At 38.3% G+C, this 23,582-nt stretch overlaps 2 protein-coding genes and 1 pseudogene across 6 annotated transcripts; all 3 read right to left on the reverse strand.

Annotated features, from left to right (window-relative positions):
- Positions 1 to 6,295, reverse strand: LOC146468304 (uncharacterized; annotated as a pseudogene). Its single transcript, XR_014867607.1, has 3 exons — positions 3,909 to 6,295; positions 1,990 to 2,790; positions 1 to 427 (listed from the first exon to the last, which is right to left on the reverse strand). The product of XR_014867607.1 is annotated as an uncharacterized LOC146468304 (transcript).
- A 1,536-nt stretch (positions 6,296 to 7,831) lies between these two features.
- On the reverse strand, positions 7,832 to 22,101 carry LOC146468305 (uncharacterized). Of its 2 annotated transcripts, XM_085125108.1 has the most exons (4): positions 22,014 to 22,101; positions 11,886 to 12,297; positions 9,963 to 10,762; positions 7,832 to 8,235 (listed from the first exon to the last, which is right to left on the reverse strand). In XM_085125108.1, the coding sequence occupies exons 2-4, from the start codon at positions 12,242 to 12,244 to the stop codon at positions 7,973 to 7,975; spliced, it is 1,422 nt and encodes a 473-aa protein (XP_084981234.1). In that variant the 5' UTR covers positions 12,245 to 12,297; positions 22,014 to 22,101; the 3' UTR covers positions 7,832 to 7,972. The 2 variants fall into 2 exon arrangements, with proteins under 2 accessions (XP_084981234.1, XP_084981235.1); XM_085125109.1 differs by lacking the exon at positions 22,014 to 22,101 and having other exon boundaries at positions 11,886 to 13,694.
- Positions 15,401 to 22,139, reverse strand: LOC146468306 (uncharacterized). Of its 3 annotated transcripts, none has more exons than XM_085125107.1 (4): positions 22,014 to 22,139; positions 19,770 to 20,181; positions 18,222 to 19,021; positions 15,401 to 16,496 (listed from the first exon to the last, which is right to left on the reverse strand). In XM_085125107.1, exons 2-4 carry the CDS (start codon positions 20,126 to 20,128, stop codon positions 16,234 to 16,236), a joined length of 1,422 nt encoding a protein of 473 aa, XP_084981233.1. In that variant the 5' UTR covers positions 20,129 to 20,181; positions 22,014 to 22,139; the 3' UTR covers positions 15,401 to 16,233. The 3 variants fall into 3 exon arrangements, with proteins under 3 accessions (XP_084981233.1, XP_084981230.1, XP_084981232.1); XM_085125104.1 differs by having other exon boundaries at positions 22,018 to 22,138; XM_085125106.1 differs by lacking the exon at positions 22,014 to 22,139 and adding an exon at positions 20,547 to 21,931.
- Positions 22,140 to 23,582: the final 1,443 nt, after the last annotated feature.

The raw sequence follows: 23,582 nt of genomic DNA on the forward strand, positions 1-23,582 counted from the left end.
TTTCTTATATCTTCATACATACCTTAAAACTGGTACCGCGACTATTCTAACAGAAACAGCGTCTATACTTTATTCAAAAAATCTAAGCCAATGATAACCTCCATCACTTTTAGATGGTCTCCTTTATCTGGGTGTCCGGCTCCAGCTATTGTAACTCTCCTAATTCAAATGAACCTTTTGGCAGGCCTGTATGCCTTACACTTCTTTCCTTTGATGCAGTTGGAAATCTGCCTGGCTTTAGCTCGCCCAGTAAAGTATCCTCCTTGAACGAATCCCTTCCATTCAGAACTGGTGCTCTCGCCAGCGAAGAAAAGATTCTTCAGTCGGCCGGCCATGTCGTCGTAATGACCCCAACTTGTGCCCACAACTGGATCAGTCCACGCTGCCTGTACATACGGATTCTGTGACCACTTGCTGACATGGATATCTGAAATTAATAAAAACGGTATCACTGGATAATACAATTACGGAGTTTCCTTTGATTGGCTTAGCGGCCATTGGATATTAGCCATTAAGCATGCCCGAGAAACAACGGCCATCAAATTGTTTTCTGGTGTTTTTCTGCAGAATGAAATCACCAAGATCTAGCAATATGTATTGATTGTTTGCAATAAAATAAATACAGTAAACAACTGCATATAGGAACCCCTGATTTCGGGTTTCAAACTGATCAAGTTCTTATTTACCGGGTGCTTATTGAGAAATCAGCCTGAAGATGTTCTTAAAATGTTCTTAAAATTTGTTTCAGAAATACTATACATGATACATTACTAGAGGTTTAATAAACAAACAAAGTTTTATTACTTACACTAAAAAATAAATTTCAATAAAAGTAAATAAATACAGTACTATTACTAATATAAGTAAACATTTTAAAACAATTAAAATTCCACATCAACTTGTTTAGTAATTTTAACATTTCATAACATTTCTTAGTTCTCTAGACCAGCATCCCCTCCCCTACCCCTGCAATTACTGAATGGTCCATAATACACTGTAATGTAAAAGACAAACTGACAAGAAAGACAGTATCAGCTTATCTGTTTTCCTCACGTACCCTACTGCATGTGTGCTCTGATGTATTGATTACAGTACCAGGAAATAACATTCAGCATGATCCTCTTGAGCCAAAAAAAGTGTCAAAACGGTGTCAACTGTTATAGTCCCACAGTCCCATCCTTCCTGTCAAGTACTGTATGGCTCTTAGAGTTTGTAGGGTCCAGCATAAGTTTTCCTTTTTCTTTTTTTCTTTTTTTCTTTTTTTTTATCTTAACAAATTACTTTATCGTAATTTTAAAGGGCATACAATTAGTTAACTATATTATGCCCTTCTCCGCCCACTCCTTTCTTACACACTGTGACATTATGTATAGTGGAATAAATAAGAAATACCAAAAAAAAAAGAATACAAATGGTCCAGCACACCATAGTACTTTGATATGAGTTACTGTATTGCTTTCTAATTCTGGCATTCTCTTTCTTTTTATATCTATCATCTCATATCCAACCAATGCTCGTAGAATACTGAATTGCTAAATATGACATGAAAATTGTTGAGGAAACGCTCTTCTTGAACTGCCAAACGGAAAGGTGTCCGCTAACAAATGTAGAGTTTGTACGCGTGTGCCGCTGGGAAGGAACTTATTTCTAAGGAGTAAGTGGGCGTCACGGTATAACTATGAGTAAGCACCGAGAGTCACGTGAAAAGTACTTTAGAGTGCTCATAACTATCTTTCTGGAAGGAATTGTAACAATTAAAAAAATCCCAAATATTTCTGTTGCTCAAATGATTTAAAAAAGGAAATCACTAAAACAGTATAACAGAGTTTTACAACCACTAAGGGAAGAAAAATTACTGAACAAAGAACTATAAAGGCTTCCCTGGTTTGAAACTATAATACTGAAGCTCTATTTTAGTAATTAAGACAGAACATTATCTAAGCCTTAACGGGTCCTTAACCTTGTGGTAAGTGTTACCCTTTATCTTACCTGTAGCTTGAGGAATTTCGCGTCCTTGATACACTTTCCTCAGGGTCTTCATCACGTCTACCATTGTTTCTGCGTCACTTTGCTTTTCAATTCTCAAAGCTTCGTCCCCTGTCACTACCGTGAAGAGAACATTGGAACCAGGAAATAACCCTGGTCGATTGAGGTCCAAGAAGGTAGGAAAAATTGCCCTCCTTCTCGGAGGCGTGCATAATCCACTCATGGTCATCCCAGAAATCGCGCGGAAACTTCAGAAAAATCTTCGTGTAATAAACAGGTCTAAAGCGGAAAATGGCTTCTCTTTTCCAGTCGGGCAAGGGAGGATCGAACTCTATCATGTCACTGCCAAGAACTCCAGAGCTGAACGTCGATAGCGCATAATCTGCGGTGAAGACTTCCCCACCAGACGTCGCCACGGTAACACCATCGTCAGAATACTGGATCTTCTTCACAACTTTGTTCAGTAATATTTGGTCCTGGAATTTCTTGTAAAAGTCACTGAAGAGGGTCCAGTAGCCTCGCTGATCAGTGACGAAGAAATCTTCTCCAGGAAATCCCATGTTATTCAAAGAGGTCTGGTCTTCATCGTCTCCGTATTCAAAATCGATGTCAAACCACGAGAAGGTTCTCTTCATTAGAGTGTCTGAACGCCAGCCGAGCAGTTTAAGACCAACCGAGGCAGGCATATCTCTTGGAGGGGCATCTCGACCATCTCTTTCCTCACCCATCGCAAATAACTTGTCACGAACTTCTTCCCATTGTTTGAAAACTTTCAAGTCCGTTATGTCCTCGCCACGGTCATTCCTGAAGACAAAGAAAAAAAAAAGAATTTACCCTTAACTGATATAAACTGCTGGCCATGGAGAGTTCTGTTGGCTCTACGGAATTGGTCAAAGTTCACAACAACTCGTAAAATAAAGACAAGCACAACTATTAGATTTGATTTCAAGTTTTTAGCTAAGTACTAGGAAAATATATATTCTAAGAAGCTTCATTTAACTCTTTGTGAGCAGCGAACTAGACGCGATTGCAAAAAAGACGAGATCAGCTGAGCTTCGAGGTCTTGCCGGCGCCATTCTCACAAAAACTCGTAGCAAAATTACAACAGCTATCTCGTTTTCCCGCAAAATAAAACCGGTATGGTTCACTTGCCGTGCTCTTTGTCTATTGGAAAAACTCGAAGTCGTAGAGCACCAAAATCTGGTAACTTTTATCAAAGGAAAAAGAAAACAATAAACAATAACAGAAAACTTAGCATTTTACTTGGTAATTAGTTTCAGACAGGGTATAGACATACTTCCAAACCTGGGTCAGTTGCCTAACAGATCACACAGCATATATTCACGGGCGTTATGATTAAAATGCATTGGCTTAAAAATATGCAAATATGTTTGTTTGTTTTTTTTGCATAAGGATGCGTCGTATTCTGGAATAGAAATAAGCTGAATAGATGTTACATTTCTCTCTTAAATAAATTCGTGAAGACATTTCTTCAAACGTTCGCAAATGCTCTATCATTTAAGACCCATTTTGTACTAAATCAGCAATTCCAAAAACCTCTTATGAGGGATTGCTTGTCATCATCGTATTTATTCCTATTCCGGAATAAGGTCAATCGAACGCACCCTAATGTTCCCCCTTATGAAATAATCACAGTTTTCCAACAAATTCTTTCTTGAAAAAAGGGTGATCGTTTGTAAACGGATCCGACAGATCCGAGCACACGCGAATGGAAGATCATGTTTTAGCGACGTTGAGTATGTACTATACACCCCAGAACCTTTAATTTCTTAACCCTGCTCACAAGGTGATGTGCATTACTTTAGAAAACCGAGTAGAATTGGACAGTTATTAACAAAACACACGATCGAGACATTCGATTATTCCGTTCTTCCAAATTACTGGTTACAAGTAAACTTTACCTCATGCAAAAGTCACTATAATTGGTCAACTGTCCTTTCATCTTGTACTTTTCTCGCAAACGGTTTAGCGGATTATCCTCTTCCTCCACGTAGTGAATGCAGTTGGCTCCTTCCTCCACTTTCATTTCCGCAAATGGCACTTGTTTCATCCTTCCGCCTATATAGTCCTGCGCCTCTAACACGAGGAAGTCTTTGATGCCTTTATCGTAAAGCGTCTTAGCAGCCGTGATACCAGCGGATCCAGCTCCAAGGATTAGAACCTTTTTCCTTCCATGATCAGGAGGCGGGATGGCGCTAGCAAAATGTTGAGGTAAAACGGCCAGCAAAACAGCGAGAAGGAGCGGTAAGTCCCTCTTCATCTTACGTTTACCTTAAATAGAGCACGCGGAGAACAGATTGGGTCCGTGACAACCTGTTACAGGCTAAAAAAAAAGTTGATCAGCTAATACTGGGATATAATTTCATACAACTGAAATTTCATAAAACTGATACTCAGTGTTTATCGGTGATCAGCGCGCGGGGCTTAGAACGCGAATCATTTTCTCGCGTACATTACCACAGTTCCCTCTATTACACTAGAGCCACATTTGACGGTCAAACGCCTCTTCTCAAAAAACTTTGATTTGGTCGTGCAAGCCCTCGAGGTTTTAAACATACCTTCCAAAAATACTACAGAGCCTTAAGAAGCCTTCAGTTCTATGAGCTCTTTGTTTACAAAAACCAGATCTTGTCCTTATAACTCTCCCTATCTCAACAACTGATAAAGAACCACAGTATAACTTTCTTTCATTTACCCAGCTAATACAGTGATTTTGTTCGTAAAACCTGCAAACTTTGGTATAGTCGAAAGACTGGCTAGGCTCCTTTGTCCACCTCTACGTGGCAAGCGAAGGCAATTATCTCACAGCTCGGGCTACAGATTTTCTGCCTTTAACCATAAGCAAGAGCTAAGATATGATTTTAAACCGAATAAATAGCGTAAAAAATTAACTCGCTCGATCCTCAGAAGGGGATTTTACCTGCCTTTATCTTGATTGAGGCGTCCAAGGGTGTATTCAGACCAAACTGCGGGCCCTACGCAAGAAAAACTGGGATGACACCTCCACAATTTCGTAAGCTTGAACCAGGCTCCGAACGTAGTGGTTATTACAATCCATTGACACCTAATGACAGTTTTTACACCTGTATGCGCGTGAAATGTAAATATGTATAGACATCTTTTTGCGAGTTGACTCCATGTGGTAAAAGCTTAATTAATCATGGGGCCTAAAAATCTTTTGATAATAAAATTCCAGTTTTACAGGTTTCCGTGAGCGTACTTTTCGCTTTTTTCCATGCCTGAACTTTTCAAAATATGGCATGCAACTACTGTTTCACCTGGTCATATCCTGCGCTAAAATATTCACGATCCACCATGCTAGGTTAAGGCTAGGGTAAACTATCGTGATAGTACAAATCATGAATTAGCTTACCATCTTTACAGGAAGCAGATCAAATGAGTTTTTCTTTGTTCTTTTGACTTGTTTCCGAGAGACCAATCTTTTCTGGAAGAATTTTGCGTTTACTCCTAACACGATTCATCATGGACCTAGAAAAGTAACCTTTCACTGTTCTTCTTTGGGAATTTGTTACCTTAATTCAATGAATCGATGCAAGCTGCAATTTGTCTGAACTACATTTCCCGTTCAATCGCACAGTGATCATACCAGGTGATATCTCCCGAGTTACCAATCAACCGTTATGTTATTCTCTTCAGTTTTACATGACTATAGTAGCTTTGAAATAATCTTTTTTTGCAGCTCTCTGGGTGGCTAACAGGATTGACTGAAAAAAAAAACCAATAGCGGAGCCTTAAACTGTGTGATACACAGGTCCAACGACAACAAATGTTCTATTTAAAGAACTGCTTGGTATCTGTATTTTTGCTCCGGCGGTTATTTTGAATTTTCATTCCACACATTTTGTTTCAATATTTATTCTTCACACTTGTGAACTAAATACATAAATAATTCACGAAAGGACAGGTTCTATGAATTTCACACATTTTACTAAGCAATTTGCTTAGTTTTCAATATTTATTCTTTACACTTGTGAACCAAAGAAAAATAGACCATTGATGGAAAGTAGAGGCTGAATGCCGGTATTCTATGAATGCCGCCATTTTTGGTGCGCATTACCTGTTTTTTGTCATTTAAACAAGTAACCGCGAGAGGTTTTTGCCCTTGGCCTTGCTTCTGCCTACCTATTAACTGATCAAAAGCGTCATTAAGTGTTTAATACAACCATATCTCGTTTTAGGAACAGACAAACACCCTTCCATTTATTTCTGTTTCTCAGTAGAATGACAGGTGAGCCTGCCCCAAGGAGTTAAGTCAAACAATATAAAAGGACGAGCAATGTTCAGACTCACAGTTGTGTTATTACTACTTAGTGTTCTTGGGTTTATTTATAGTTGGTGTTAGGAAACGATACAATCAGTATTTTATTTATGGTGAATATTCTAAGAAATCGGATTAAAATATTTAAAAGTTCAATGGTTCTACCTTCTATTTATGTCTTTAGTACAAGTAGTATTAATTTACACGTAACGCTGATCAAACGTTGTTTTCTCCTGGTATAAATTTGGTACGAACAGGTGCTCTGTTTCGGACTGTTTCTCAGAAAACTAATAATTTAATCAAGCATTTTTCAAACTTTGTTTTCCCCAAAATGACTTGTTACAACAACAACAACAATTTATTTTATAAATTCGAATTACATAAGGGGCTTGTCCCGCAAAAAGCCACAAAGCTAGTCGAGGAGGGACAAGACGAGCACCAAAACATAATGGAAAAAAAAATACAGCAAGTTACAAACACGCTGGAAAACAGAAAAAAAAAAACTTAACATAATAACGCAGATTTAGATAAGGCTATGCATCAAAATTAAAGTAAACTATATGTAATTTTTATTATCATTAATATTACATAGAAAAGAGATGAAAAGGGAAAAGGAGAATCAGGTTATACTGGCAAAGAGAAGGATATGTTTGCATTACGACGTGTATTTTTAATTAAGGTGCTGAACCTTGTAAACGTGTTCTCTGTAATTTATGAAAATAGGCGTGGATTTGAAGTACTGCCATTCTTAATTCTCAGAAAGTTTTTGTTTTGTAATCACCACATTCGATTGTGCTTGTAACTTTCAAACTTAATATTTTACATACAACACTGAAGAGCCAGTGGAAAATTTTATTTTTAAGAAAGAAAGAAAGAAAGAAAGAATTCCCCATTAAAGACCAGAAGACCATTTAACGGTAATGGTAAACAGCTTACCAGTCATCTTGCTATGATTGCGCGCCGTGCTTAACAATGTCCCTATTTTCCCGCCGAGACCGAGTCACCGCGGACGCTTCACCCCGCTTCCTTCTGCGCATGTCTCTTTGTTTCTTATCCAAACTCTTTTTCACTCTAGTTCTTATCTCTCGCGCGTCCATAGTAAACAGTTGGCCGCCCTTTCATGGTTTCTTATATCTTCATACATACCCTTAAACTGGTACCGCGACTATTCTAACAGAAACATCGTCTACACTTTATTCAAAAAATCTAAGCCAATTGTAAGGTACGATGAGAACCTCCATCACTTTTAGATGGATCCCCTCCCCTCCCCTCCCCTTCACACCGGGTGAAAACAATGGCATTTGGGTGAATAGCTTTTCAGACAGAAGGAAAATGGTATACAGTTAGCAATTCCACTGGAGAGATTATCCGTTTTCATGCGTAATTTGGCCCTAGCACAACTAAACATGTGGTTGGAATCGATGAACAGATAAAAATAGGGACCATAAGGATTCTATGCCACTTTATTTATTATCGGCCAGTTAATTATTTTTGACAGCCTTTTAATTTCTCGCAATTCACAGAAGAGAAGAACAAGGGAGCATATTTTCACGGCACTTAGTAATTGTATTTATTGAGACATGAAATAGTTTTCACTGCACTACAAGAAATTGCTTTAACGTTTCCGTTCAAACCTTGGTCTCCTTTATCTGGGTGTCCGGCTCCAGCTATTGTAACTCTCCTAATTCAAATGAACCTTTTGGCAGGCCTGTATGCCTTACACTTCTTTCCTTTGATGCAGTTGGAAATCTGCCAGGCTTTAGCTCGCCCAGTAAAGTATCCTCCTTGAACGAATCCCATCCATTCAGAACTGGTGCTCTCGCCAGCGAAGAAAAGATTCTTCAGTCGGCCGGCCATGTCTTCGTAATGCCCCCAACTTGTGCCCACAACTGGATCAGTCCACGCTGCCTGTACATACGGATTCTGCGACCACTTGCTGACATGGATATCTGAAATTAATAAAAACGGTATAATTGGATAATACAATTACGGAGTTTCCCTTGATTGGCTTAGCGGCCATTGGATATTAGCCATTAAACCGTGCCTGAGAAACAACGGCCATCAAATTGTTTTCCGATGTTTTTTTGCAGAATGAAATCACCAAGATCTAGCAATATGTATTGATTGTTTGCAATAAAATAAATACAGTAAACACGCGCATCTAAGAACCCATGATTTCGGGTTTCAAACTGATCAAGTTCTTATTTACCGGGTGCTTATTGAGAAATCAGCCTGAAAATGTTCTTAAAATGTTCTTAAAATTTGTTTCAGAAATACTATACATGATACATTACTAGAGGTTTAATTAACATGCAATGTTTTATTACTTGCACTAAAAATAAATTTCAAATAAAAATTAAATAAATACAGTACTATTACTAATATAAGTAAACATCTGTAAACAATTAAAAACTCCGCATTAAGTTGTTAAGTAGTTTTAATAAGATTTCATAACATTTCTTAGTTCTCTAGACCAGCATCCCCTCCCCTACCCCTGCAATTACTGAATGGTCCATAATACACTGTAATGTAAAAGACAAACTGACAAGAAATACAGTATCAGCTTATCTGTTTTCCTCACGTACCCTCCTGCATGTGTGCTCTGATGTATTGATTACAGTACCAGGAAATAACATTCAGCATGATCCTCTTGAGCCAAAAAAAGTGTCAAAACGGTGTCAACTGTTATAGTCCCACAGTCCCATCCTTCCTGTCAGGTACTGTATGGCTCTTAGAGTTTGTATGGTCCAGCATTAGTTTTCCTTTTTCTTTTTTTTTCTTTTTTTTTTTTATCTTAACAAATACTGTATCGTAATTTTAAAGGGCATACAATTAGTTAACTATATTATGCCCTTCTCCACTCCTTTCTTACGCACTGTAACCTTATGTAATGCGAACAGGTGGAGTAAATAAAAAATACCAAAAAAATACAAATGGTCCAGCACACCATAGTACTTTGATATGAGTTACTGTATTGCTTTCTTATTCCGGCATCCTCTTTCTTTTTATATAAGAACATGTTTTCTTTATCAGGCTGAATTGGTTCTTATATATATGGTGCTTTATTGGCCAACTTTCAGCCTGATGTTCTTAATCCACTTGTTCTTATAATATGCGGGTGTTTACGGTATTCCACTCGGGCTTGTTGGACATGAGATGATTATAGCCAATACGCATATCTATCATCTCATATCCAACCCATGCTCGTAGAATACTGAATTGCTAAATAACATGAAAATTGTTGAGGAAACGCTCTTCTTGAACTGCCAAACGGAAAGGTGTCCGCTAACAAATGTAGAGTTTGTACGCGTGTGCCGCTGGGAAGGAACTTATTTTAAGGAGTAAGTGGGCGTCACGGTATAACTATGAGTAAGCACTGAGAGTCACGTGAAAAGTACTTTAGAGTGCTCATAACTATCTTTCTGGAAGGAATTGTAACAATTAAAAAAATCCCAAATATTTCTGTTGCTCAAATGATTTAAAAAAGGAAATCACTAAAACAGTATAACAGAGTTTTACAACCACTAAGGGAAGAAAAATTACTGAACAAAGAACTATAAAGGCTTCCCTGGTTTGAAACTATAATACTGAAGCTCTATTTTAGTAATTAAGACAGAACATTATCTAAGCTTTAACGGGTCCTTAACCTTGTGGTAAGTGTTACCCTTTATCTTACCTGTAGCTTGAGGAATTTCGCGTCCTTGATACACTTTCCTCAGGGTCTTCATCACGTCTACCATTGTTTCTGCGTCACTTTGCTTTTCAATTCTCAAAGCTTCGTCCCCTGTCACTACCGTGAAGAGAACATTGGAACCAGGAAACAACCCTGGTCGATTGAGGTCCAAGAAGGTAGGAAAATTGCCCTTCTTCTCGGAGGCGTGCATAATCCACTCACGGTCATCCCAGAAATCGCGCGGAAACTTCAGAAATATCTTCGTGTAATAAACAGGTCTAAAGCGGAAAATGGCTTCTCTTTTCCAGTCGGGCAAGGGAGGATCGAACTCTATCAAGCCACTGCCAAGAACTCCAGAGCTGAACGTCGATAGCGCATAATCTGCGGTGAAGACTTCCCCACCAGACGTCGCCACGGTAACACCATCGTCAGAATACTGGATCTTCTTCACAACTTTGTTCAGTAATATTTGGTCCTGGAATTTCTTGTAAAAGTCACTGAAAAGGGTCCAGTAGCCTCGCTGATCAGTGACGAAGAAATCTTCTCCAGGAAATCCCATGTTATTCAAAGAGGTCTGGTCTTCATCGTCTCCGTATTCAAAATCGATGTCAAACCACGAGAAGGTTCTCTTCATTAGAGTGTCTGAACGCCAGCCGAGCAGTTTAAGACCAACTGAGGCAGGCATATCTCTTGGAGGACTATCTCGACCATCTCTTTCCTCACCCATCGCAAACAACTTGTCACGAACTTCTTCCCATTGTTTGAAAACTTCCAAGTCCGTTATGTCCTCGCCACGGTCATTCCTGAAGACAAAGAAAAAAAAAAGGAATTTACCCTTAACTGATATAAAATGCTGGCCATGGAGAGTTCTGTTAGCTCTACGGAATTGGTCAAAGTTCACAACAACAACTCGTAAAATAAAGACAAGCACAACTATTAGATTAGATTTCAAGTTTTTAACTAAGTACTAAGAAAATATATATTCTGAGAAGCTTCATTTAACTCTTTGTGAGCAGCGAACTAGACGCGATTGCAAAAAAGACGAGATCAGCTGAGCTTCGAGGTCTTGCCGGCGCCATTCTCACAAAAACTCGTAGCAAAATTACAACGGCTATCTCGTTTTCCCGCAAAATGAAACCGGTATGGTTCACTTGCCGTGCTCTTTGTCTATTGGAAAAACTCGAAGTCGTAGAGCACCAAAATCTGGTAACTTTTATGAAAGGAAAAAAAAAAAACAATAAACAATAACAGAAAACTTAGCATTTTACTTGGTAATTAGTTTCAGACAGGGTATAGACATACTTCCAAACCTGGGTCAGTTGCCTAACAGATCACACAGCAAATATTCACGGGCGTTATTGATTAAAATGCATTGGCTTAAAAATATGCAAATATGTTTTTCTTTTTTTTTGCATAAGGGTGCGTCGTATTCCGGAATAGAAATAAGCTGAATAGATGTTACATTTCTCTCTTAAATAAATTCGTGAAGACATTTCTTCAAACGTTCGCAAATGCTCTATCATTTAAGAGCCATTTTGTACTAAATCAGCAATTCCAAAAACCTCTTATGAGGGATTTCTTGTCATCATCGTATTTATTCCTATTCCGGAATAGGGTCAATCGAACGCACCCTAATGTTCCCCTTATGAAATAATCACAGTTTTCCAACAAATTCTTTCTTGAAAAAAGGGTGATCGTTTGTAAACGGATCCGACAGATCCGAGCACACGCGAATGGAAGATCATGTTTTAGCGACGTTGAGTATGTACTATACACCCCAGAACCTTTAATTTCTTAACCCTGCTCACAAGGTGATGTGCATTACTTTAGAAAACCGAGTAGAATTGGACAGTTATTAACAAAACACACGATCGAGACATTCGATTATTCCGTTCTTCTAAATTACTGGTTACAAATAAACTTCACCTCATGCAAAAGTCACTATAATTGGTCAACTGTCCTTTCATCTTGTACTTTTCTCGCAAACGATTTAGCGGATTATCCTCTTCCTCCACGTAGTGAATCCAGTTGGCTCCTTCCTCCACTTTCATTCCCGCAAATGGCACTTGTTTCATCCTTCCGCCTATATAGTCCTGCGCTTCTAACACAAGGAAGTCTTTGATGCCTTTATCGTAAAGCGTCTTAGCAGCCGTGATACCAGCGGATCCAGCTCCAAGGATTAGAACCTTTTTCCTTCCATGGTCAGGAGGCGGGATGGCGCTAGCAAAATGTTGAGGTAAAATGGCCAGCAAAACAGCGAGAAGGAGCGGTAAGTCCCTCTTCATGTTAAGTTTACCTTAAATAGAGAACGCGGAGAACGGATTGGCTCCTTGACAACCTGTTGCAGGCTAAAAAAAAGTTGATCAGCTTATACTGGGATATAATTTCATACAACTGAAATTTCATAAAACTGATACTCAGTGTTTATCGGTGATCAGCGCGCGGGGCTTAGAACGCGAATCATTTTCTCGCGTACATTACCACAGTTCCCTCTATTACACTAGAGCCACATTTGACGGTCAAATGCCTCTTCTCAAAAAACTTTGATTTGGTCGTGCAAGCCCTCGAGATTTTAATCATACCTTCCAAAAATACTACAGAGCCTTAAGAAGCCTTCAGTTCTATGAGCTCTTTGTTTACAAAAACCAGATCTTGTCCTTATGACTCTCCCTATCTCAACAACTGATAAACAACCACAGTATAACTTTCTTTCATTTACCCAGCTAATACAGTGATTTTGTTTGTAAAAGCTGCAAACTTTGGTATAGTCGAAAGACTGGCTCGGCTCCTTTGCCCACTTCTACGTGGCAAGCGAAGGCAATTATCTCACAGCTAGGCTACAGATTTTCTGCCTTTAACCATAAGCAAGAGCTAAGATATGATTTCAAACCGAATAAATAACGTAAAAAATTGACTCGCTCGATCCTCAAAAGGGGATTTTACCTGCCTTTATCTTGATTGAAGCGTCCAAGGGTGCATTCAGACCAAACTGCGGGGCCCTACGCAAGAAAAACTGGGATGACACCTCCACAGTTTCGTAAGCTTGAACCAGGCTCCCAAGGTAGTGGTTATTACAATCCATTGACACCTAATGACAGTTTTTACACCTGTATGCGCGTGAAATGTAAATATGTATAGACATCTTTTTGCGAGTTGACTCCATGTTGTAAAAGCTTAATTAATCATGGGGCCTAATTATCTCCTGATACCAAAATTCCACTTTTACAGGTTTCCGTGAGCGTACTTTTTGCTTTTTTCCATGCCTGAACTTTTCAAAATATGGCATGCAACTACTGTTTCACCTGATCATATCCTGCGCTAAAATATTCAGGATCCACCATGCTAGGTTAAGGCTAGGGTAAACTAGTGATAGTACAAAACATGAATTAGCTTACCATGTTTACAGGAAGCAGATCAAATGAGTTTTTCTTTGTTCTTTTGACTTGTTTCCGAGAGACCAATCTTTTCTGGAAGAATTTTGCGTTTACTCCTAACACGATTCATCATGGACCTAGAAAAGTAACTTTTCACTGTTCTTCTTTGGGAATTTGTTACCTTAATTCAATGAATCGATGCAAGCTGCAATTTGTCTGAACTACATTTCCCGTTCACTGAATCGCACAGTGATCATACCAGGTGATATCTCCCGAGTTACCAATCAACCGTTATGTTATTCTCTTCAGTTTTACATCACTATAGTAGCTTTGAAATAATCATTTTTTGCAGCTCTCTGGATGGCTAGCAAGATTGACTGAAAAAAAAAAAAAACAATAGCGGAGCCTTAAACTGTGTGATACACAGGTCCAACGACAACAGACACCCTATTTAAAGAACTGCTTGTTATCTGTATTTTTGCTCGGTTCTTTTGAATTTCCATTCCACACATTTTGTTTCAATATTTATTCTTCACACTTGTGAACTAAATACATAAATAATTCACGAAAGGACAGGTTCCATGAATTTCACACATTTTACTAAGCAATTCGCTTAGTTTTCAATTTATTCTTTGCACTTGTGAACTAAAGAAAAATAGACCATTGATGGAAAGGAGAGGCTGAATGCCGCTATTCTATAAATGCCGCCATTTTTGGTGCGCATTACCTGTTTTTTGTCACTTAAACAAGTAACCGCGAGAGGTTTTTACCCATGACCTTGCTTCTCTCTACCTATTAACTGATCAAAAGCGTCACTAAGTGTTTAATACAAACATATCTCGTTTTAAGAACAGACAAACACCTTCCATTTAGTTCTGTTTCTCAGTAGATTGACAGGTGAGCCTGCCCCAACGGAGTTAAGTCAAACAATAAAAGTACGAGCAATGTTAAGACTCACAGTTGTGTTATTACTACTTAGTGTTCTTGGGTTTATTTATAGTTGGTGTTAGGAAACGATACAATCAGTATTTTATTTATGGTGAATATTCTAAGAAATCGGATTAAAATATTTAAAAGTTCGATGGTTCTACCTTCTATTTATGTCTTTAGTACAAGTAGTATTAATTTACACGTAACGCTGATCAAACGTCGTTTTCTGCTATTATAAATTTGGTACGAAAAGGTGCTTTGTTTCGGACTGTTTCTCAGAAAACTAATAATTTAATCAAGCATTTTTGAAACTTTGTTTTCCCCAAAATGACTTATTACAACAACAACAACAATTTATTTTATAAATTCGGATTACATAAGGGGCTTGTCCCGCAAATAGCCACAAAGCTAGTCGAGGAGGGACAAGACGAGCACGAAAACATAATGGAAAAAAAGAATACAGCAAGTTACAAACACGCTGGAAAACAGAAAAAAAAAACAACTTAACATAATAACGCAGATTTAGATAAGGCTATGCATCAAAATTAAAGTAAATTATATGTAATTTTTATTATCATTAATATTACATAGAAAAGATGAAAAGGGAAAAGGAGAATCAGGTTATACTGGCAAAGAGAAGGATATGTTTGCATTAAGACGTGTATTTTTAATTAAGGTGCTGAACCTTGTAAACGTGTTCTCTGTAATTTATGAAAATAGGCTTGGATTTGTAGTACTGCCATTCTTAATTCTTAGAAAGTCGTTGTTTTGTAATCACCACATTCGATTGTGCTTGTAACTTTCAAACTTAATATTTTACATGCAACACTGAAGAGCCAGTGGAAAATTTTATTTTTAAGAAAGAAAGAAAGAAAGAAAGAAAGAAAGAAAGAAAGAAAGAAAGAAAGAAAGAAAGAAAGAAAGAAAGAAAGAAAGAAAGAAAGAAAGAAAGAAAGAAAGAAAAAAAGAAAGAAAGAAAGAAAGAAAGAAAGGAAGAAAGAAAGAAAGAAAGAAAGAAAGAAAGAAAGAAAGAAAGAAAGAAAGAAAGAAAGAAAAAAAGAAAGAAAGAAAGAAAGAAAGAAAGGAAGAAAGAAAGAAAGAAAGAAAGAAAGAAAGAAAGAAAGAAAGAAAGAAAGAAAGAAAGAAAGAAAGAAAGAAAGAAAGAAAGAAAGAATTCCCCATTAAAGACCAGAAGACCATTTAACCGTAATGGTAAACAGCTCACCAGTCATCTTGCCATGATTGCGCGCCGTGCTTAACAATGTCCCTATTTTCCCGCCGAGACCGAGTCACCGCGGACGCTTCACCCCGCTTCCTTCTGCGCATGTCTCTTTGTTTCTTATCCAAACTCCTTTTCACTCTAGTTCTTATCTCTCGCGCGTCCATAATAAACAGTTGGCCGCCCTTTCATGGTTTCTTATATCTTCATACATACCTTAAAACTGGTACCGCGACTATTCTAACACAAACATCGTCTACACTATTCAAAAAATCTAAGCCAATTGTAAGGTACGATGAGAACCTCCATCACTTTTAGATGGATCCCCTCCCCTCCCCTTCACACCGGGTGAAAACAATGGCATTTGGGTGAATAGCTTTTCAGACAGAAGGAAAATGGTATATAGTTAGCAATTCCACTCGAGAGATTATCCGTTTTCATGCGTAATTTGGCCCTAACACAACTAAACATGTGGTTGAGATCGATGAACAGAAAAAAAATAGGGACCATAAGGACTCTATGCCACTTTATTTATTATCGGCCAGTTAATTATTTTTGACAGCCTTTTTAATTTCTCGCAATTCACAGAAGAGAAGAACGAGAGAGCATATTTTCACGGCACTTTGTAATTGCATTTATTGAGACATGAAATAGTTTTCACTGCACTACAAGAAATTGCTTTAACGTTTCCGTTCAAACCTTGGTCTCTTTTATCTGGGTGTCCGGCTCCAGCTATTGTAACTCTCCTAATTCAAATGAACCTTTTGGCAGGCCTGTATGCCTTACACTTCTTTCCCTTGATGCAGTTGGCAATCTGCCTGGCTTTAGCTCGCCCAGTAAAGTATCCTCCTTGAACGAATCCCATCCATTCAGAACTGGTGCTCTCGCCAGCGAAGAAAAGATTCTTCAGTCGGCCCGCCATGTCGTCGTAATGACCCCAACTTGTGCCCACAACTGGATCAGTCCACGCTGCCTGTACATACGGATTCTGTGACCACTTGCTGACATGGATATCTGAAATTAATAAAAACGGTATAATTGGATAATACAATTACGGAGTTTCCCTTGATTGGCTTAGCGGCCATTGGATATTAGCCATTAAACCATGCCTGAGAAACAACGGCCATCAAATTGTTTTCTGATGTCTTTTTGCAGAATGAAATCACCAAGATCTAGCAATATGTATTGATTGTTTGCAATAAAATAAATACAGTAAACACGCGCATCTAAGAACCCATGATTTCGGGTTTCAAACTGATCAAGTTCTTATTTACCGGGTGCTTATTGAGAAATCAGCCTGAAAATACTCTTAAAATGTTCTTAAAATTTGTTTCAGAAATACTATACATGATACATTACTAGAGGTTTAATTAACATGCAATGTTTTATTACTTGCACTAAAAATAAATTTCAAATAAAAATTAAATAAATATAGTACTATTACTAATATAAGTAAACATCTGTAAACAATTAAAAACTCCGCATTAAGTTGTTAAGTAGTTTTAATAACATTTCATAACATTTCTTAGTTCTCTAGACCAGCATCCCCTCCCCTACCCCTGCAATTACTGAATGGTCCATAATACACTGTAATGTAAAAGACAAACTGACAAGAGAGACATTATCAGCTTATCTGTTTTCCTCACGTACCCTCCTGCATGTGCGCTCTAATGTATTGATTACAGTACCAGGAAATAGTATTCAGCATGATCCTCTTGAGCCAAAAAAAGTGTCAAAACGGTGTCAACTGTTATAGTCCCACAGTCCCATCCTTCCGGTCAGGTACTGTATGGCTCTTAGAGTTTGTATGGTCCAGCATTAGTTTTCCTTTTTCTTTTTTTTACTTTTTTTTTTATCTTAACAAATTCTGTATCGTAATTTTAAAGGGCATACAATTAGTTAACTATATTATGCCCTTCTCCACTCCTTTCTCACGCACTGTAACCTTATGTAATACGAACAGGTGGAGTAAATAAAAAATACCAAAAAAATACAAATGGTCCAGCACACCATAGTACTTTGATATGAGTTACTGTATTGCTTTCTTATTCCGGCATCCTCTTTCTTTTTATATAAGAACATGTTTTCTTTATCAGGCTGAATTGGTTCTTATATATATGGTGCTTTATTGGCCAACTTTCAGCCTGATGTTCTTAATCCACTTGTTCTTATAATATGCGGGTGTTTACGGTATTCCACTCGGGCTTGTTGGACATGAGATGATTATAGCCAATACGCATATCTATCATCTCATATCCAAAGCATGCTCGTAGAATACTGAATTTCTAAATGACATGAAAATTGTTGAGGAAACGCTCTTCTTGAACTGCCAAACGGAAAGGTGTCCGCTAACAAATGTAGCGTTTGTACGCATGTGCCGCTGGGAAGGAACTTATTTTAAGGAGTATGTGGGCGTCACGGTATAACTATGAGTAAGCACTAAGAGTCACATGAAAAGTACTTTAGAGTGCTCATAACTATCTTTTTGGACGGAATTGTAACAATTAAAAAAATCTCAAATATTTCTGTTGTTCAAATGATTTAAAAAAGGAAATCACTAAAACAATATAACAGAGTTTTACAACCACTAAGGGAAGAAAAATTACTGAACAAACAACTATAAAGGCTTCCGTGGTTTGAAACTATAATACTGAAGCTCTATTTTAGTAATTAAGACAGAACATTATCTAAGCATTAACGGGTCCTTAACCTTGTGGTAAGTGTTACCCTTTATCTTACCTGTAGCTTGAGGAATTTCGCGTCCTTGATACACTTTCCTCAGGGTCATCATCACGTCTGTTATTGTTTCTGCGTCACTTTGCTTTTCAATTCTCAAAGCTTCGTCCCCTGTCACTACCGTGAAGAGAACATTCGAACCAGGAAACAACCCTGGTCGATTGAGGTCCAAGAAGGTAGGAAAATTGCCCTTCTTCTCGGAGGCGTGCATAATCCATTCATGGTCATCCCAGAAATCGCGCGGAAACTTCAGAAAAATCTTTGTGAAATAAACGGGTCTGAAGCGGTAAATGGCTTCTCTCTTCCAGTCGGGCAAGGGAGGATCGAACTCTATCATGTCACTGCCAAGAACTCCAGAGCTGAACGTCGATAGCGCATAATCTGCGGTGAAGACTTCCCCACCAGACGTCGCCACGGTAACACCATCGTCAGAATACTGGATCTTCTTCACAACTTTGTTCAGTAATATTTGGTCCTGGAATTTCTTGTAAAAGTCACTGAAGAGGGTCCAGTAGCCTCGCTGATCAGTGACGAAGAAATCTTCTCCAGGAAATCCCATGTTATTCAAAGAGGTCTGGTCTTCATCGTCTCCGTATTCAAAATCGATGTCAAACCACGAGAAGGTCCTCTTCATTTGGGTGTCTGAACGCCAGCCGAGCAGTTTAAGACCAACCGAGGCAGGCATATCTCTTGGAGGGGCATCTCGACCATCTCTTTCCTCACCCATCGCAAACAACTTGTCACGAACTTCTTCCCATTGTTTGAAAACTTTCAAGTCCGTAATGTCCTCGCCATGGTCATTTCTGGAGACAAAAAAAGTTATCCTTAACTGATATAAACAGCTGGCCATGGAGAGTCAGTCTTTTAGCTCTGTGAGATTGGTCAACAGTCAGTACAACTCGTAAAATAGAGAAAGGTATGACTACGACTACGGAAATCTACTCCAAGTTTTTAGCGAAGTACTAAGAAAAGATACATCCCGGCTTGGAAGTTTCATTTAACTCTTTGCGAGCAACGAGCTTGACGTAGTTGTTTTGGATGATGATAGCGACGCCCTCTCGTGATTTCAAAAAGACGGAATCAGCCGCGTTTCGAGGACTTGTCGTCATTCTCACTCGCAGCAAAATGACGACGGCTATCTCGTTTTCCCGCCAAAATGACACTGGTTCAGTCGTGCGCGCTCTCTGTCTATTGGAAAAACTCGAAGTCGTAGCCATCTAAAGGTTTTTATATCAGTAGCAAACTACGTACCAACATCTGATAACTTTCATCAAAGTGAAAAGAAAACAATAAATAATAAGAGATAGCGTGGGATTGTTTTTAATTAGTTTTAGACAGGGAATGGATATTCTTGCAAACGGATCCAAGTACACGCAAATGAAAGATTATTGACGTTGGATATGTACTATACACCCCCAGAGCCTTTAATTTGTTAACCCTGCTCGCAAGGTGGTGTGCATTACTATATAAAACAGAGTGGAATTGGACAGTTATTAAATAAAGATACGATCGAGACATTCGATTATTTCGTTACAAGTAAACTTTAATTACCTCATGCAAAAGTCACTATAATTAGACAACTGTCCTTCCAGACTGTACTTTTCTCGCAAAGGATTTAGCGGATTATCCTCTTCCTCCACGTAATGAATCCAGTTGGCTCCTTCCTCCACTTTCATTCCGGCAAATGGCACTTGTTTCATCCTCCCGCCTATATAGTCCTGCGCCTCTAACACAAGGAAGTCTTTGATGCCTTTATCGTAAAGCGTCTTAGCAGCCGTGATACCAGCGGATCCAGCTCCAAGGATTAGAACCTTTTTCCTTCCATGATCAGGAGGCGGGATGGCGCTAGCAAAATATTGAGGTAAAACGGCCAGCAAAACAGCGAGAAGGAGCGGCAAGTCCCTCTTCATGTTAAGTTTACGTTAAATAGAGAACGCGGAGAACTGACTGGGTCCGTGACAACCTGTTGCAGGTTAAAATAATTTCATGCAATTGAAATTTCGTAAAATTAATACTTATAGCTTTTATCGGTGATCAGCGCGCAGGCCTCCACACGCGAATCAGTTTCTCGTTTACATTATCATAGTTCCCTCTATTACACTAGAGCCACATTTGACGGTCAAATGCCTCTTCTCAAGAAAATTCAATCTGATCTTTCAAGCCCTCGAAGTTTTGTATACATACGTTCAAAATACTACAGAACTTTTTACGAGCTCTTAGTTCTATGAGCTCTTTGTTCACGAAAGTGAGATCTTTTCCCTATAACTCCCCCATGGATAAACTAGCAGGTGTAATCCTCCGAAGACAAAACCCGTTCAAAAACCCTACCCTGGAGAAGGCCTTTCGCCTGAAATTCCTTTCCTCCCCTGCATGGAACTGGGAAAGTCAAGTGTCGTGATGAAGTTTGAAGATTCCAATTACCGGTAACGTTTATCGGCGCATTACTGCAAAGAAGTGAGTGAATCTTGGTTCAAATTCAAGGGGACAGTCAGTAATTAGTCTGACAATCAGAACAACATTATACAAGTGAGAAAGTTCGCTACTAAATTATTAATAAACACCATAGGCAAACGGCAATTTTTTTCCAGGGGGAAGGGGGTGAACCATTTGCCAACAGTATTGTAACAAATAGAATCAAAATATGTCAAATAGTGTGTTGTGTCATCGATAAAAGTTGTGTTTAAAGCTGGTGTTTCTTTGGGCGCTGATATTTCCTTACGAGAAGCCTCATAAGGAAGTATCAGCGCCAAAAGAAATAACAATTTTAAACACAACTTTTATCAATGGCACACCACACTGTTTAACATATGAAAATTAGCTAAAATTCTCGCCTTTTGCCAAATATTTCCAAACTATCAAAAATATAGGAGGATCATACGATGCTCTTACATAGACCTTCATGACGGAAAATATTCTTCCATATGAATCTAGCATACATATTCATAGGGAGGTAATTTAAAAACTTAAACGTAAACAAAAGGGTGTTATGAAAATGCGTTGCCAGTCTTCTACACCTTTAACAACTGGTTTTCTTTCTACCTTCTTCGTGTACGACATTTCTTAGCGTTTTGATGAAAAGTTAACAAACCGGAATGGGCATTGTTATGTACATTGTTCGTGTTTGTGTCTAGAAAATTTCCTCGGACAAAAACTTTAGCCAGAGTTATTGTTCCAGAGGGGTGGGAGCTGATTTTCCCTTTATGGAAATTGAAAGCCCAATTCTCGGTGGTTTTGAGCGAGGAAGTAACAATGGAGTGAAGTGATGCGAACCCTGACTGACTGATTACCGAAAACCCTGTGGCCTATTTTCCCGCAATACGTTTTTGTGGAACCATGATAATATGATAACAAACGATTCTGCTTTCGAAGGCTTTTAAATGACATTTAGAGATATGGCGGTACTTCGTTAGCGTGCTGTCTTCGAAGCCTTTCCCAACTTTTCAGTCTTTTTTGAAAAGACGGACTATATGGCCACGCAGAGCCATGAACTGATCCTCTCCTCACAAACGATAAATAACCACAGAATAATTTTCTTTACTTAGCCTGCTAATACATTCAGTGATTTAAGAAATTTTGTTGTGGATTCTGAGTCTATTTTTCGATCTATTTCGGAAAACTACAAACTTTGGTATAGTCGAAAGATTGGCTCGGCTCCTATGCCCACCTCTACGTGGCAAGCGAAGGCAATTATCTCACAGCTCGGGCTAGATTAACCATAAGCAAAGGCTTACGTATGATTTAAACCTTATAAATAACGTAACATTAACTCGCTCGATCCTCAAAAGGGGATTTTACCTGCCTTTATCTTGATTGAAGCGTCCAAGAGCGCATCCAGCCCAAACTGCGGGCCCTACGCAAGAAAAACTGGGATGATACCTCTTTAATTTCGTAAGCCACCTCCCAACGTGGTGGTATTAAAACCAATTGTGTTTAAATATTTTAATAAAACTTGAAACATGAACTTGAACTTGACAGCTTTTACACCTGTAGGCCTTATGCAAAAATGGCTGACTTTTTAAAATTCTTTTGTCTGCATTCTAATTAGCCTCACTAGCCTCGTTCACGGTAAAATATTCTTTTGAATTTTGACCTCAAAAACGAGGTTAGTGAGGCTAATTTGAATGCAAGCAAAAGACTATTAAATATAGACGTTTTTTTGCGATGGAACGTCTAAGTTGACTCGATGTTGTAAAAGCTTAATTAATCATGGGGCCTAAAAATCTCCTTATACTATAATTCCACTTTTACAGGTTTCCGTGAGCGTACTTTTCGCCTTTTTCCATGTCTGAACTTTTCAAAATATTGAGTGCAACTACTGACGCAGCTGATTATATCCTGCGCTAGCGTCAAAATATTCAGGATCCACCATGCTAGGTTAGGGCTAGGGTAAACTATTGTGATAGTAGAACACATGAATTAGCTTACACTTCAATACTTTAATTTTATTTTCACAGGAAGCAGATCAAATGAGAGTTTTTCTTTGTATGATGATCAAAATTATTTCAGTAAACTGATCTTTTGACTTGTTTCCGAGACACCCATCTTTTCTGAAAGAATTTTGCGTTTACTTCTAGCAGGATTCACAATGGACCTCGAACACTAACCTTTCACTGTTCTTCTTCGGGAATTTGTTACCTAAATTCAATGAATTGATGCAAGCTGCAATTCGTCTGAACTACATTTCCCGTACAAGCACATAGTGATAATAATAAACAATAATAAATTTAAATTTATACCGCACAGTTTCTATAAAAATATTCAACTGCGCCTTACAATAAATATTCAATTAAAAATAAAATAGAAGTTCAAAATTACAATTAAATCAAATGCAAATTAATTATAATAACTATAGTAACTAATTAAATGCCCTATCAAATAAAAAAGTTTTAAGTCTAATTTTCAAAGTATCTAAACTGGAAATAAATCTTATTGTGGTAGGAAGCAGATTCCAAAGTCTAGGGGCAGCACAACTAAACGATCTATCCGCCAGGGTCTTCTTGGTTCTTATTGTCGGGAAAGCTAATAAAGTAGCAGAGTCGTCGTTGCGCCTTAAAAAAGTCATACCAGGTGATACCTCCCGAGTTACCAATCAACAGTTGTGTTATTCTCTTCTGTTTTACATGACTATTGTAGCTTTGAAATAATTTTTTTTGCAGCTCTCTGGATGGCTAACAGGATTGACTGAAAAAATAAAAACAATAGCGGAGCCTTGAGCTGTGTGATACACAGGTCCAACGACAACAAATGTTCTATTTACAGCGGTTACCAATAATACGCGACCTACGGCATTCAAAAGAATCAGATAAAGTTGCGTTTTGGTGGACGTCAATCAAAGAAAAGCCGTTGAAATTATTTTGAATTCTG

Source organism: Pavona decussata, unplaced genomic scaffold (assembly GCF_977016875.1).
Source record: "Pavona decussata unplaced genomic scaffold, jaPavDecu1.1 SCAFFOLD_133, whole genome shotgun sequence".
Lineage (NCBI taxonomy): Eukaryota > Metazoa > Cnidaria > Anthozoa > Scleractinia > Agariciidae > Pavona > Pavona decussata.

Coding starts and splice junctions, on each gene's coding strand:
- LOC146468305 (XM_085125108.1), bottom strand. CDS start 12,244: ATGAAGAGGGACTTACCGCTCCTTCTCGCTGTTTTGCTGGCCATTTTA. Junction 10,763..11,885: donor TATAGTGACTTTTGCATGAG/GTGAAGTTTATT, acceptor CTTTGTCTTCAG/GAATGACCGTGGCGAGGACA. Junction 8,236..9,962: donor CGAAATTCCTCAAGCTACAG/GTAAGATAAAGG, acceptor TATTAATTTCAG/ATATCCATGTCAGCAAGTGG.
- LOC146468306 (XM_085125107.1), bottom strand. CDS start 20,128: ATGAAGAGGGACTTGCCGCTCCTTCTCGCTGTTTTGCTGGCCGTTTTA. Junction 19,022..19,769: donor TATAGTGACTTTTGCATGAG/GTAATTAAAGTT, acceptor TTTTGTCTCCAG/AAATGACCATGGCGAGGACA. Junction 16,497..18,221: donor CGAAATTCCTCAAGCTACAG/GTAAGATAAAGG, acceptor TATTAATTTCAG/ATATCCATGTCAGCAAGTGG.